The 16276-nt window shown below is 43.2% G+C and overlaps 1 protein-coding gene across 1 annotated transcript in view; it reads left to right on the top strand.

The window, feature by feature from the left end:
• LOC115138348 (protein GREB1-like) overlaps positions 1-16276 on the top strand; it is a 52270-nt gene that overhangs the window by 8901 nt on the left and 27093 nt on the right. The window contains 4 exon segments of the mRNA XM_029675120.2: positions 14240-14400; positions 14490-14594; positions 14746-14922; positions 15659-15841. Of these exon segments, the coding sequence (XP_029530980.2) occupies positions 14247-14400; positions 14490-14594; positions 14746-14922; positions 15659-15841 (619 nt within the window). The 5' untranslated portion in view covers positions 14240-14246.

Genomic DNA, 16276 nt, shown 5'->3' with positions numbered 1-16276 from the left:
ATGAAAAACACCTTATGGAACAGCGGGTACTGTGAAGCAACACAAACATTGGCACAGACACATGCATGCATACTGACACACAGTGTGTTGTGAAATCTGTGAATGTATTGTAATGTTTTTAAAATGGTATAAACTGCCTTCATTTTGCTGGACCCCAGTAAGAGTAGCTGTTGCTTTGGCAGCAGCTAATGGGGATCAATAATAAATACAAATATAAATACAAACAGATATAATATTTGAATAAAAACATAATAATTCAAAACCTTGTATACAATCACGTGTCTCTCTATTATGTGTGGTAATGCTTGGCAACAGATTTCCAAAATTAAAATCACTTTCCTGGTGTTTGAAAATTCCCCAACATACAGTGGGGCAAAAAAGTATTTAGTCAGCCACCAATTGTGCAAGTTCTCCCACTTAAAAAGATGAGAGAGGCCTGTAATTTTCATCATAGGTACACTTCAACTATGACAGACAAAATGAGGAAAAAAAATCCAGAAAATCACATTGTAGGATTTTTAATGAATTTTGGTCCTTGTATTGATATCATAGCTTGCAAGTCCCAGGCACAACAATAGTTGAGAAACACTGATTTAGGCAGCAGTCTTGAAGATGATCTGAAGTAAGGATTGGCCCCTGACTGTCGTTGCTGTAAGAGTGAAAGGTAGGCTAGCGTTAGCCTTAGCAGTAGTAGCATTACCAGTTAGCATTGGTGGCTAGGGTGAATTCCTCTAGCAGTTGGTGGTCTGTTAATGAAACGGCTCGCCTTTCAGATAAGGGGCTAAAGAACTGTGCTGAGATGATGTGTGTGTGTGTGTGTGTGTGTGTAGGCCACATATGGACTGATCAGGGGGTTTAGAGTAGTGGGATTAGGTGGGATTGACCTAGTGTTGTGATGTGTGTTTTTCCGTCAGACAGCCTGACTATTTAGAGAGCAGATTCACACTCTTGTCACACTCACACGACTGTAATAGTGACTGACTGTGAGTGCTGGCCTTGCTGTGTTCACGCACGCTGCTGAGCTGAGCCACCTTTGTGTGTGTGTAGTGGGGGCGAGCTGAGCTGAGCAGGCTGTTTAGGTCAGGGCGACCTGACTCTGTGACTGTATAGCTGATTGTTTTATGGGGAGGGGAGATTGGACCGCCATCGCGCCGGAGTCTGCCGCCACTGCTGTATGTGTATGTTTGTGTGGGATTATCTATGTGTGTATGTATATGTGTGTGCCAGAGTCAGTGTAAAGAACAGGCTAGTTAGCGAATGTCTGCTGTTCACAACAAGATGCACTACTTCATTTTCTCTTTCAGTATCGCACTATTTTTCTTGCTTTTTCCCCCCTATTTTCTCTCTCCCCACGGTTCCATCTTCCCTGCAACGTTCCCTGTCTGGAACTGCGAGGAGTAACAGCGTAACCTACATTGCTTCCATGACAACAACCAAAGCTGGCGGGAGTACCTCTATCACAGGTGAAGGATCTTTTTAAACAGACACAACATTTGTTCTACAAGTAACAAGAAAATAGCTTCAAGTGTTGTCCAAATACTGGTGGAGTCAACTAATAAAACAATTGGATGACCTGACCAGAGAGGTCCAGGACCTGAAAAACAGTTCAAACAGGAGAATGGCAAGATGACTGTGATCTGTAAGTCATTGAGAGGACATCAGTTCTGTATGTGAATCCATGATAACAATGATGGAGAAATATGATTATCTTGAGGGACAATTAAGGTGGAACAACACTGCAGAATCTCCACCGGAGACCTAGACGGAGTCTGAGGACAAAGTGAGGGAAATTATCTTGGAGAAACTGAAGATGGACCACAGGAAGATTGCGGTGGAGCGTGGCTACAGGACTTGAAAGCCCACCACCGGCCCAGGTGACAAGCTCAGGCCGATAGTGGTCAAGTTCCTGAGGTTCAAGGACATGGTAGCTGTTCTGGAAAGAGTCAAGAACTTGAGAGGAAGTCACCCTCAACGAGGAATATCCTGATGCTGTGTGCCAGAGGAGGAAAGAACTTATCCCAGCCATGAAAGCTGCCAGAGTGCGTTGGGACATTGCTTACATCCACTATGACAGGCTCATTGTCCACCCTCCCTCCCAAAAGTCTGGAAGGGATGAGAGAACCAAGCCTATGGGTTCATAGCTTCAACCCCGCAGCACACATACAAACACTTACGCACACCACCTGATTCAATGAATGATGGACTGCTGAAAGTATATTATGTTTCTTGCTTTGTTTGCTTTTTCACTTTGATGTCAATCTCTGATAAGCTACCCAGGAAAGGGCTGAAAATAGCCCATATTAATATATGTAGCCTTAGCAAGTTATTGATTTCATGAGACTTTATTTCTAACATCAGATAACATTGACATATTAGCCATTTCTGAAACTCACTTAGAAAATCCATTTGATGATACAACAGTAACAATACAAGTATATAACATCTATAGAAGGGGTAGGAATGCTTATGGGGGAGGTGTTGCTGTATATATTCTGAGCCATATATCCCTGTAATGTCAAGTGGTATTGAAGTGTTGTGGTTGCAGGTTCACTTGGCACATCTAAAGCCTTTTCTTTAGGGGTGTTGCTTTAGGCCACTAAGTGTGAACAGTCAGTATCTAAATAATATATGTGAAATGCTTGATACTGTATGTGATGTAAACAGAGAGGTTTACTTTCTTGGGGACCTGAATATTGACTGGTTTTCCGCTCAAGAGGAAGCTTCTCACTGTAACCAGTGCCTGTAATCTGGTTTAGGTTATTAATCAACCTACCCGGGTGGTTACAAACACTACAGGAATAAGATCACTCACATGTATTGATCACATTTTTACTACTACTACTGTAGAACCTTGTTCTAAAGCTGTACCCGTAGCCATTGGATGCAGTGATCCCAGTATAGTGGCTATATCCAGGAAAGCTCCAAAATTCGGGCCTAAAATAGTGTCCAAGAGATCATAAATCAGATTTTGCTGTGACTTTTATGTGGATGATGTTAAAAATAGGTGTTGGTCTGATGTGATTAATGAGGCGCATCCAGACACTGCATTTGATGAATTTATGAAATTGCTTCTTCTAATTATTGATAAACATGTACCTGTTAACCGTACTAACAGTCAGTTTCTTAAGGCTCCATGGATTGATAAAGAATTAAAAAATGTTATGGTTGAAAGAGATGGGGCAAAAAGAGTGGCTAATAAGTCTGGCTGTACATCTGAGTGGCTCACTTACTGCAAAATTGAGAAATGATGTGACTAAACGCAATAAAAAAAGACGAAGAAACTGTATTATGAAACCAAGATCAACGATGTAAAAAATGATGAAAAAAACTTTGGAGTACTTTAAATGAATATGGGCAGAAAGACTAATTCAATTCCATCCTTCATTGAATGGCTTATTCATCACAAAAGCATTTAATTTTGCCAATTATGTGAATGATTACTTCATTGGCAAAGTGGGCAAACTTAAGCAGGAAATGCCAAAAAATGAACAGTCAGCATAGATTGGGCAAAAGAAAAGCATTGTGAGTTTGAATTTTGTAAAGTTAGTGTGGGGAGGTGGAAAAATTGTTATCGATCAATAACGATTGTCACGGATTCCCCCAGTACTCATTCCGTGCACCAGTTACGGAGGTCTACATCACCGGCCTCTAGGCGTCACTGAGCTGTCTCATTACGCATACCTGTTTCCAATTCCCCTGATTAGTAATTGTATATATGTGCCCTCTGTTCACCATTGTCTTTGTCGGTTATTGTTCCCATGTCCGTTGGTCTTGTGAGTACCTGTGCTTTGTGGTTTCGGCTTTCGTGCTGCGTGTATTGTGCACTTGTTATTACGGGTCTCGTCCCGTGTATTGTTGTGCATTTGTTATTACGGGTCTCGTCCCGTGTATTGTTGTGCATTTGTTATTACGGGTCTTGCCCCGTGTATTGTTGTGCATTTGTTATTACGGGTCACGCCCCGTGTATTGTGCATTTGTTATTACGGGTCTTGCCCCGTGTATTGTGCATTTGTTATTACGGGTCTCGTCCCGTGTATTGTTGTGCATTTGTTATTACGGGTCACGCCCCGTGTATTGTGCATTTGTTATTACGGGTCTTGCCCCGTGTATTGTGCATTTGTTATTACGGGTCTCGCCCCGTGTATTGTGCATTTGTTATTACGGGTCTTGCCCCATGTATTCTGCATTTGTTATTACGGGTCTTGCCCGGTGTATTCTGCATTTCTTATTACGGGTCTTGCCCCGTGTATTGTTGTGCATTTGTTATTACGGGTCACGCCCCGTGTATTGTGCATTTGTTATTATGGGTCTCGCCCCGTGTATTGTGCATTTGTTATTACGGGTCTCGCCCCGTGTATTGTGCATTTGTTATTACGGGTCTCACCCCGTGTATTGTGCATTTGTTATTACGGGTCTTGCCCAATGTATTCTGCATTTGTTATTACGGGTCTTGCCCGGTGTATTCTGCATTTCTTATTACGGGTCTTGCCCCGTGTATTGTTGTGCATTTGTTATTACGGGTCTCGCCCCGTGTATTGTTGTGCATTTGTTATTACGGGTCTCATCCCGTGTATTGTTGTGCATTTGTTATTACGGGTCTCGCCCCGTGTATTGTGCATTTGTTATTACGGGTCTTGCCCCGTGTATTGTTGTGCATTTGTTATTACGGGTCTCGCCCCGTGTATTCTGCATTTGTTATTACGGGTCTTGCCCCGTGTATTCTGCATTTCTTATTACGGGTCTTGCCCCGTGTATTCTGCATTTCTTATTACGGGTCTTGCCCCGTGTATTGTTGTGCATTTGTTATTACGGGTCTTGCCCAGTGTATTCTGCATTTGTTATTACGGGTCTTGCCCCATGTATTCTGCATTTCTTATTACGGGTCTTGCCCCGTGTATTGTGCATTTCTTATTACGGGTCTTGCCCCGTGTATTGTTGTGCATTTGTTATTACGGGTCTTGCCCCGTGTATTGTGCATTTGTTATTACGGGTCTTGCCCCGTGTATTGTGCATTTGTTATTACGGGTCTTGCCCCGTGTATTGTGCATTTGTTATTACGGGTCTCGTCCCGTGTATTGTTGTGCATTTGTTATTACGGGTCTCGTCCCGTGTATTGTTGTGCATTTGTTATTACGGGTCTTGCCCCATGTATTCTGCATTTCTTATTACGGGTCTTGCCCCGTGTATTCTGCATTTCTTATTACGGGTCTTGCCCCGTGTATTGTTGTGCATTTGTTATTACGGGTCTTGCCCCGTGTATTGTGCATTTGTTATTACGGGTCTTGCCCCGTGTATTGTGCATTTGTTATTACGGGTCTTGCCCCGTGTATTGTGCATTTGTTATTACGGGTCTCGTCCCGTGTATTGTTGTGCATTTGTTATTACGGGTCTCGTCCCGTGTATTGTTGTGCATTTGTTATTACGGGTCTCGCCCCATGTATTGTGCATTTCTTATTACGGGTCTTGCCCCGTGTATTCTGCATTTCTTATTACGGGTCTTGCCCCGTGTATTGTGCATTTGTTATTACGGGTCTTTCCCCGTGTATTGTGCATTTGTTATTATGGGTCTTGCCCCGTGTATTCTGCATTTGTTATTACGGGTCTTGCCCCGTGTATTGTGCATTTGTTATTACGGGTCTTGCCCCATGTATTGTGCATTTGTTATTACGGCTCTTTCCCCGTGTATTCTGCATTTGTTATTACGGGTATTGCCCCGTGTATTGTGCATTTGTTATTACGGGTCCCGTGTATGTATTGTTGTGCATTTGTTATTACGGGTCTCGCCCCATGTAGTGTATTGCGGGTCTTGTCCTGTGTATTTATTAGAGGTTTAACCTCGCTCTTTTGTTTGGGTTACGTCTCTGTGTTTTTCGATACGTGTTTGTTTTGGGCTTCGTCCCCATGCCTTTTCATGGCAGGTTGTATATTTTGGGTGGAGTATTAACCTCCCTATTACGAATTCCTGCGCCTGTCTCCAATCATTTATAGAAGTGACAATGACAAACCTCCTGGCATTTATAACTTAGATGGAAAGCTACTGAGGAGTGACTATAGAGTCAGCTACCATCCTATCTGTCATATCTTTAATCTGAGCCTAGAGGAAAGTCTTTGTCCTCAGGCCTGGAGGGAAGCCAAAGTCATTCTGCTACCCAAGAGTGGTAAAGCGGCCTTTACTGGTTCTAACAGCAGACCTATTAACTTGCTGCCAGCTCTTAGCAAACTGTTAGGAAAAATAGTGTTCGACCAAATACAATGCTATTTCTCTGTAAACAAATTAACAGATTTTCAGCATGCTTATAGAGAAGGGCACTCAACATGTACTGGACTGACACAGATGACTGATGACTGGTTGAAATAAATTGATAATAAAAACATTGTGGGAGCTGTATTGTTATAATTCAGTGCAGCCTTTAATATTATTTACCATAACCTGTTGTTGAGAAAGTGTGTTATGTCTTATCAACCTCTGCCATATCGTGGATTCAGAGCTATCACTCTAATAGAACTCAGAGGGTTTTCTTTAATGGAAGCTTCTCTAATGTCAAACATGTAAAGTGGGGTGTACCGCAGAGCAGCTCTCTAGGCCCTCTACTCTTTTCTAGTTTTACCAATGATCTGCCACTAGCATTTAACAATGTGTGTGTCCATTCAACAATGTACTCATTAACAACCACATCTAATGAAGTCACTTAAACCCTTAACAAAGAGTTGCAGTCTGTTTTGGAATGGGTGGCCAGTAATAAACTGGTCCTGAACATCTCTAAAACAAAGAGCATGGTACAAATCATTGCCTAATTTCTAGACATCAGCTGACACTGGTAATGAATGGTGTGGCTGTTGAGGAGTTGAGGAGACTAAATTACTTGATGTTACCTTAGATTGTAAACTCATTGTCAAAACATATAGATTCAACCGTTGTAAAGATTAGAGGTCGACCGATTATGATTTTTGAACACCGATACCGATTATTGGAGGACCAAAAAAATCCGATACCGATTAATCAGACGATTTAAAAATATATATATATTTGTAATAATGACAATTACAACAATACTGAATGAACACTTATTTTAACTTAATATAATACATCAATATAATCAATCTAGCCTCAAATAAATAATGAAACATGTTAAATTTGGTTTAAATAATGCAAAAACAAAGTGTTGGAGAAGAAAGTAAAAGTGCAATATGTGCCATGTAAGAAAGCTAACGTTTAAGTTCCTTGCTCAGAACATGAGAACATATGAAAGCTGGTGGTTCCTTTTAACATGAGTCTTCAATATTTCCAGGTAGTTTTAGATAGTTATTATAGGATGTATGTAGTTATTATAGGAATTATAGGACTATTTCTCTCTATACGATTTGTATTTCATATACCTTTGACTATTGGATGTTCTTATAGGCACTTTAGTATTGCCAGTGTAACAGTATAGCTTCTGTCCCTTTCCTCGCCCATACCTGGGCTCGAACCAGGAACACATCGACAACAGCCACCCATGCAGAGCAAGGGGAACAACTACTCCAAGTCTTAGAGCGAGTGACGTTTGAAATGCTATTAGCGCGCACCCCGCTAACTAGCTAGGCATTTCACATCGGTTACACCGGCCAAATCTCGGGAGTTGATAGGCTTGAAGTCATAAACAGCTCAATGCTTGAAGCATTGCAAAGAGCTGCTGGCAAAACGCACGAAAGTGCTGTTTGAATGAATGCTTACAAACCTGCTGGTGCCTACCATCGCTCAGTCAGACTGCTCTATCAAATCATAGGCTTAATTATAACATAATAACACACAGAAATAGGAGCCTTAGGTATCTATCATCTTGAAAACAAAATGTTTATTCTTTCAGTGAAATACGGAACCGTTCCGTATTTTATCTAATGGGTGGCATCCATAAATCTAAATATTCTTGTTACATTGCACAACCTTCAATGTTATGTCATAATTACGTAAAATTCTGGCAAATTTGTTCGCTAACGAGCCAGGCGGCCCAAACTGTTGCATATACCCTGACTCTGTGTGCATTGAACGCAAGAGAAGTGACACAATTTCACCTGGTTAATATTGCCTGCTAACCTGGATTTCTTTTAGCTAAATATGCAGGTTTAAAAATATGTACTTCTGTGTATTGATTTTAAGAAATGCATTGATGTTTATGGTTAGGTACAGTCGTGCAACGATTGTGCTTTTTTCGCAAATACTCTTTTGTTAAATCTTCCAATGTAATGTTCCTTGCAATGTAAAGCTGGTGGGTAGAGAAATTCATGTTGGCAATACTGCAGGTTTAAAAATTAACTACACGTGGAGCAAGGTTGCCCGATTGAATGCAACCCCGAGCTGACAAGGTAAAAATCTGTCATTCTGCCCCTGAACAAGGCAGTTAACCCACTAGTTAACTGTAAGGTTCCTATCCCCGAGCTGACAAGGTAAAAATCTGTCATTCTGCCCCTGAACAAGGCAGTTAACCCACCGTTCCTAGGCCGTCATTGACAATAAGAATGTGTTCTTAAATGTAAATGTAAATGTAACTGACTTGCCTTGTTAAATAAAGGTGTAAAAAACCTTTTTTTTATATAAATAAACAAAATCGGCCAACTCGGTTTCCACAAATACCGATTTCTGATTGTTATGAAAACTTGAAATTGGCCCTAATTAATCGGCCATTCCGATTAATCGGTCAACTTCTAGTAAGCATGGGGAAAGGTCTGTCCGTAATAAAGAGATGCTCTGCTTTTTTTGACACCACACTCCAGAAAGCAAGTCCTGCAGACTCGAGTTTGATCTTATCTTGATTATTGTCCAGTCATATGGTCAAATGCTGCAAAGAAAGACCAAGTAAATTTTGTATGTATTTTTATTTAATCTTTATTTAACTAGGCAAGTCAGTTAAGAAAAAATTCTTATTTAGAATGACGGCCTACCCCGGCCAAACCCTAACCAGGACGACCCTGAGCCAATTGTGCGCCACCCTATGGGACTCCCAATCACGGCCGGTTGTGAGACAGTCTGGAATCGAACCAGGGTCTGTAGTGACGCCTCTAGCACTGAGAAGCAGTGCCTTAGACCGCTGCAGCTGGACCAGAAAAGAACAGCACGTCTTGCTCTTCATTGTAATCAGAGGGCTAATATTAATACTATGCATGCCTGTCTCTCTTGGCTAAATTCATATTTGAATATGAACTGCACTGACACACACACTTACCCCACCAGACATGCCACCAGGGATCTTTTCACGGTCCCCAGGTCCAGAACAAATGAAAGAAAACATTCACTATTTTACAGAGTATAGTATTTTACAGAATATAGTATTTTACAGAGTATAGTATTTTACAGAGTATAGTATTTTACAGAGTATAGTATTTTACAGAGCCATGAGTGAACAGAAAACTTGGTTTCAAAAAACAAATAAAGCATCACCTCACGGCACAACGCCTCACCCCCATGTGACCTATTTGTTGTGTGTATGTAATGACATGTATGTGGAACTGATAGATGCGCACACACACGCACTACCTGTTAATATTTTTAAATGTATGTAAACTGTAAAGTATTTTGTCTGTAATGTCTTTTTCGTTATGTGTCGGACCCCAATAAAACTAGCTGTCACTGCTGGCATTGGCTAATGGGGATCCTAATCAATCTAAAATCTAATAAAATCTCTCTCTTTCTCCCTTTGTGTTACCTAATGATATTCACTGATAGGGGACCTGTGGAGGAATTTCAATACGTTTTGCTCCCCTCTGTCCTCGGTCTTCTCTTCGGTAATCGAGAAGCGAAGGTGAGAGGAAACGTGAAAACAAAAAGCACTTGTATGAAATGAGACTCTCCTCCACTCGCGTCATCAAGTGTAAATCCCGAAATGAACGTGTAAAGTGATCAAAACAAATGTAGCTGGTTGTGCAATTCATTATTTTATAGCTAAATTGATAAGTAGTGTGTTGTTTTTAAATGTGTGCATGCTTTTCAAGGGGGGATTTGAAAACACTTCCGCGTGAGGTAATTGAGGAGGGGAGCAGACTCCTTCGTTTGACTAACGAATTGACACTCTCCTCGATCACTCTGACACTTATTGGTTTCCGGGTCACGGAGGAGTCGAGGAGAGGATAGACTTTTGCCCAATTGAGATTCTCCCAAACGGTCTTCCTGTGTTTTACTAAAGAAACCAATCAGCTGTCACTTTCTGAGGTCAACTGCCCCAGGCAGGGAGCCCTCCCACCCCTACGGGGGTCAGCTCCTGCTCAGCCCAGACAAAACCCTTCTCTATCCCGGCACCCCAATTGTGGAACAAGCTTCCCCATAACATCAGGAAAGCAGAGCCCATCTTCCCAAAAACACCTGAAACCCTCTTCAGAGTAACTTAAATAAGACCTCATGAAATTTGTGGGGGGAAAAAATCTGCTTTTGTCTTTTCCTACTAGCGCTGACTTTTCTTATAACTTCTTTATTGAGGAAACGTGTACTTACTATGACTGTGATGTGTAGTTGTCCCACCTAGCTATCTTAAGATGAATGCACTAACTGTAAGTCGCTCTGGATAAGAGCGTCTGCTGAATGACTCAAATGTCAAAAGTATTGGCCTTCAGAGATAGTACCCTACGGCCTACGTTTTGTCTTGTGCCTTCATCTGGAGTATGTGACGTAGTGAAGGTTTGTGTGCTACTCTGTAATAGTGAGTGTATATTGTATAGGCTTAGTGTGTATAGTCAATGTTATTGTGTGTATACAGTGCCTTCGGAAAATGTTGTTTTGTTACAGCCTTATTCTAAAATGGATTAAATAACATTGTTTTCCACAGCAATCTGCACACAATACCCCATAATGACATCACAATACCCCATAATGACATCACAATAGTAAAAACAGTAAAAAACAGTAAAAGACAGTAAAAACAGGTTGTTAGAAATTATTGCAATTAAAAAACAGAAATACCTTATTTACATAGGTATTCAGATCCTTTGTTGTGAGACTCGAAGTTGAGCTCAGGTGCATCCTGTGTACATTTCTACAACTTGATTGGAGTCCACCTGTGGTAAATTCGGTTGATTGGACATGATTTGGAAAGGCACACACCTGTCTATATAAGGTCCCACAGTTGACCGTGCATGTCAGAGCAAAAAGGTTGAAGGAATTGTCCATAGAGCTCCGAGACAGGATTGTGTCGAGGCACCTAAAGGACTCTCAGACCATGAGAAACAAGATTCTCTGGTCTGATGAAACCAAGATTGAACTCTTTGGCCTGAATGCCGTGTCATATCTGCAGGAAACCTGGCACCATTCCTACGGTGAAGCATGGCAGCATCATACTGTGGGGATATTTTTCAGCGGCAGGGATTGGGAGACTAGTCCGGATGAGGGAAAGATCAACAGAGCAAAGTACATGTCACGACTTCCGCCGAAGTTTGTCCCTCTCCTTGTTCGGGCGGTGTTCGGCAGTCGACGTCACCGACCTTCTAGCCATCACTGATCCATTTTTCATTTTCCGTTGGTTTTGTCTTGTCTTCCTTCCCACCTGGTTCCAATCCCATCAATTACATGTTGTGTATTTAACCCTCTTGTTTCCCCTCATGTCCTTGTCGGTGATTGTTTGTTGTATGTTTGGGCAAGTTATGTTTTGGTGTGCGACGGGTGTTTCACCCTCTTATTTTATTTAGTATATTTTGGTTAACGGAATTCTGAGTACTTATTAAACTGCTCCGTTTATACCAAGTATACCGAGAGACCTGAAAATAGCTATGCAGTGACGCTCCCCATCCAACCTGACAATGTGCCAAGCTTGTAGCGCCATTCCCAAGAAGACTCCAGGCTTTAGTTGCTGCCAAAGGTGCATCAACAAAGTACTGAGTAAAGGGTTTGAATACTTATGTATATGTGATATTTCAGTTTATTTTATTTTATACATTTGCAAAAAATTCTAAAAGCTGTTTTTGCTTCGTCATTATAGGGTATTGTGTGTGAATCGATGAGGAATAAAACATTTTAATCCATTTTAGAATAAGGATGTAACGTAACAAAATGTGAAAAAAAGTAAAGGGGTCTGAATACTTTCTAAATGCACTGTAGTGTAGTATGTACTGCATTGTAGTAGTCTGTAATAATGGCTGAGTGCTGGCCGTGCTGTGTGACTCAATCATGAGTGCTTTGTTTACCCATGCTGCTGAGCTGAGCCACCAATGTGTGTGTGCGCGATTGTGTGTAGTGGGGGCGAGCTGAGCCGAGCAGGCTATATAGGTCAGGGCGACCTGACTCTGTGACTGCAGCTGATTATTTTTATGCAGGTGGAGATTGGACCGCCTCTGCGCCAGTGTCTGCCATCGCTGCTCTATGTGTATGTTTGTGTGGGAGTATGTATGTGTGTGTGCCAGAGTCAGTGTAAAGAACAGGCTAGTTAGCGAATGTCTGCTGTTCACAACAAGATGCACTACTTCATCTTCTCGTTCTGTATCACGCTATTTTTCTTGATTTTTTTTACCCCCTATTTTCTCTCTCACCTCTCTCTCTCTCTCTCTCTCTCTCTTTCTCTCTCTCTTGTTTGTGTTACGTAATCATATTCACTGATAAGGAAACTATGGGAAAATCTCAATACGTTTTGTTCTCCTCTGACCTCTCTTTGCCTCTTTTTGACAAAAAGTGCAAAGGTAATCAGGGAGCGATGCACTTGTATGAAATGAGACTCTCCTCCACTCGCGTCCATCAAGTGTGAATCCCAAAATGAACGTGTAAAGTGATCAAAACAAATGTAACTGGTTGTGCAATTCATTATTTTATAGCTAAATGGATAAGTATTGTGTTGTTTTTAAATGTGTGCATGAGGATACTCTTAACAAAGTAGGTAATCGAGGAGGGGAGCAGATTCCTTCGTTCGACCTACTAACGAATTAACACTCTCCTCGATCACTCTGCCAATTGTCGGTTTGGAGGAGAGGAGAGGGGGACGGAGGAGTCGAAGAGAGGATGGACTTTTGTCCAATTTGAGAATCTCCCGACAAGTCTGAGTAGTTTGGTTGCCTTAGTGAAACACAGGAAGAGACAATCAGCTGTCGCTTTCTGAGGTCAACTTCTCCAGGCAGGGGACACGGCACCGTCCTGAAGTTACCTTTCATCTGACCTCGCCTCAATGAGGCCAAACAAACTGTGCTGCAAGTCCATTTTTAATCACAACATTGTCAACATACCTAATTAAGAAAATCATATGAAGGAAATTCCAATCCTTTCTGGGTTCTGAGGGACATTTTGCCTGTGGCTCTGCTTTTTTGTGTGTTGCTCAACTTACTCTACTGACCTGAAAAAGGATGTTGACTGACATGGGTTTCAGTTACTGGTGTCACCTGTTCACCTAGCCCTTGACCATGGCTCTCAGTTCCAGGACATCACACACAAGAGTCATTGGACGAAGGGGTCTTCTGTACAGGGGGAGTTATGTTAAGAGCCCCGACGCTCAATCTGCACATTCTCGCGCGTTGTTTTGCAGGTCGCTTCTGGAAGCTTCCAGACCTTGTCTTTCATACCAGCGAGAAATAATACAAATGAAATTAAAGGTTCAATTGAGGCACGCCTTTTTTATAGGGTTAATTAAGGGTAGCGTTCCCACACGGCCATATCTACGTGTCACAGCGCTTGTTTACGGAGAACCGACGGAACGACCACACCACTTACTGTAGATCGTTTTTTGTTTGAAGGATTATTTCTCCTGGGTGAAAGATACGTTTTCGAAAGCCGTGCCGTTTCGAAATGTTTAAAACACCGGGTCGGGATTGTGGTTCACGTGAGCGAAGCTAATGGCTGAAAGCAGGCGGGGGAGGGCAGACTGCCACCTAGAGTTTTTTTGAGCGCTACTGTTCACCCTGTCTAAGGAATGATTTGGGGTAAGCATCAAGTCAAATCACATTTTTGTTATTGGTCACTTGCCCATATTTCGCAGATGTTATTGTGGGTGTAAGCGAAATGCTTGTGTTCCTAGCTCCGACAGTGCCTGTAGTGCCACAAGGTTGGTCCAGGTTGTGTGACAGATGAAGTAACAACAGAGCCATATATATTATTGAGAGAAAGCGAGAGGGAGAGAAAGAGAGAGAGATGTGACTCTGGATGGGTGCTCCCATGTTGTGTGTGTGTGTGTGTGTGTGTGAGCGTGTGTGTGAGCGTGTGTGTGAGCATGTGTGTGTAGGCGGGTTATGGTAAACTGTGAGGTAATGTACACAGTCTTGTTGAACTTGTGCGTGTGTGTTTGCATTCCTGTGTGTCTAGGTGTGCGATGGGGAACTCGTATGCCGGCCAGTTGAGGACCACGCGTTTTGAGGAGGTCCTTCATAACTCCATCGAGGCTTCTCTCCGTTCCAACACTGTGGTGCCACGGCCTGTCTTCTCACAGCTCTACCTGGAGGCAGAGCAGCTACCCCTGCACAGTGGTGTGTGTGTGTGTGTGTGTGTGTGTGTGTGTGTGTGTGTGTGTGTGTGTGTGTGTTTTGTGACACTCTGTAATGAGAATGTATTTCAGCAGGCCGGGTGGAGAATGAGGAGGAGGAAGATGGCTCGGAGTCCAACAGCCCCCTCATTCCATACCAGATGAAGCCCCCGCCAGAAGGATGCTGCACCACGGACGGTATGAACACCCTCACTGTATACATTGTCTCCTGGCTTAGGCTTCTGCCTGGTGGCAAGAGATCTCTGTCTGTTTGGTTAGGGTAACTCTGTGTGTGTGTGTGTGTGTGTGTGTGTGTGTGTGTGTGTGTGTGTGTGTGTGTGTGTCTCAGGGTTCTGCCAGGCCGGTAGGGACCTGCGTCTGTCCTCCCTGGTGTCCGAGCCTCTAAACGTGGCCCCAGGTTTCCTGCTGGTAGGGGCCAAGTCCCCCAGTGCACCAGACACACTGCTGGTGTGTGCTGTCGACCGCAGGTTCCTGCCCGACGAACGAGGACGCAACGCACTGCTGGGTGAGATACACATACAGAGACACACAGACAAACACAGACATGACAGAGAGAGAGAGACTGACCGAGAGAGAGAGAGAGACTGACCGAGAGAGAGAGAGACTGACCGAGAGAGAGACTGACAGAGAGAGAGACTGACCGAGATAGAGACTGACCGATAGAGAGACTGACCGAGAGAGTGACCGAGATAGAGACTGACCGGGAGAGAGACTGACCGAGAGAGAGAGAGAGAGACTGACCGAGATAGAGACTGACCGAGAGAGAGACTGTCTGACCGAGGGAGAGACTGACAGAGAGAGGCTATAGAGAACAGTCAGGGTATCCTGATTGCAGACACATACACACGTTATTGGCCCCTCAACCTGGGCTCTGCTAGACACACACACACAAGCACAACACACACACCATCTCAGAACCCAGCTGACCTGTAACCATGGAAACGTCATCGCTCACACACTCTTTCTCTCACTATGGGAGAAAGGGCTTATTATTGTTTCACTGAGTCTCCCAACCACACACACACACACACACACACACACACACACACACACACAAGCACCATCTCAGAACCCAGCTGACCTGTAACCATGGAAACATCATTGTTCACACACTCTTTCTCTCACTATGTGAGAAAGGGCTTATTATTGTTTCACTGAGTCTCCCAACACACACACACACACACACACACACACACACACACACACACACACTGACCTAGTGTTTGTGTGGTCGTCCTCAGGGTTCTCTGGGAACTGTATAGGCTGTGGAGAGAAGGGCTTTCGCTACTTCACTGAGTTTTCCAACCACATCAACCTGAAGCTGAGCACCCAGCCCAAGAAACAGAAGCACTTAAAGTACCATCTGTACAGGAACAACCAGGGACAGCTGGTCAGAGGGGCTGCTATCTGCTGGAAGGGCCTCGGTAACACAAGCAGGGGGAGTAGAGGGATTTGGGGGATATTTTCATGTGTGATCTTTCCATGACAGTGTAAGTGTAAGTATATTGAATTGAGAAAGAGAGCGAGGTAGAGGGGGGAGAGAGGGCGTCAGGCCAGTGGGTCAGTCTCTCCTTCTGTGTTCTCGTTCTGTGGACAGAGGGCTCGTCTGGGGTCAAAGTTGGAGTTTGTAGGAGAGGAGGGGTCTGTGACCCGACCTGTCTGTCCAGGTGTGGAGGACAGAGGCCTGGGGTGAGAGGTCAGGACTGGGGTTAGAGTGAAGAAGGGTCGAAGCCTGTGGCTAGACTGTTACTGTGTAACTGACAATACCCGTGGTATACAGTATATGAGGCAGAGAGACAGTAAATCAAGTCTAATCCACACAGATTAGGAAGAAGGATGAGTTTCAGACCTACAGTAAC

The sequence above is a fragment of the Oncorhynchus nerka genome, linkage group LG12, assembly GCF_034236695.1.
Source record: "Oncorhynchus nerka isolate Pitt River linkage group LG12, Oner_Uvic_2.0, whole genome shotgun sequence".
In the NCBI taxonomy this organism is placed as follows: Eukaryota; Metazoa; Chordata; class Actinopteri; order Salmoniformes; family Salmonidae; genus Oncorhynchus; species Oncorhynchus nerka.
This window is presented reverse-complemented; position numbering and strand designations above follow the sequence as displayed.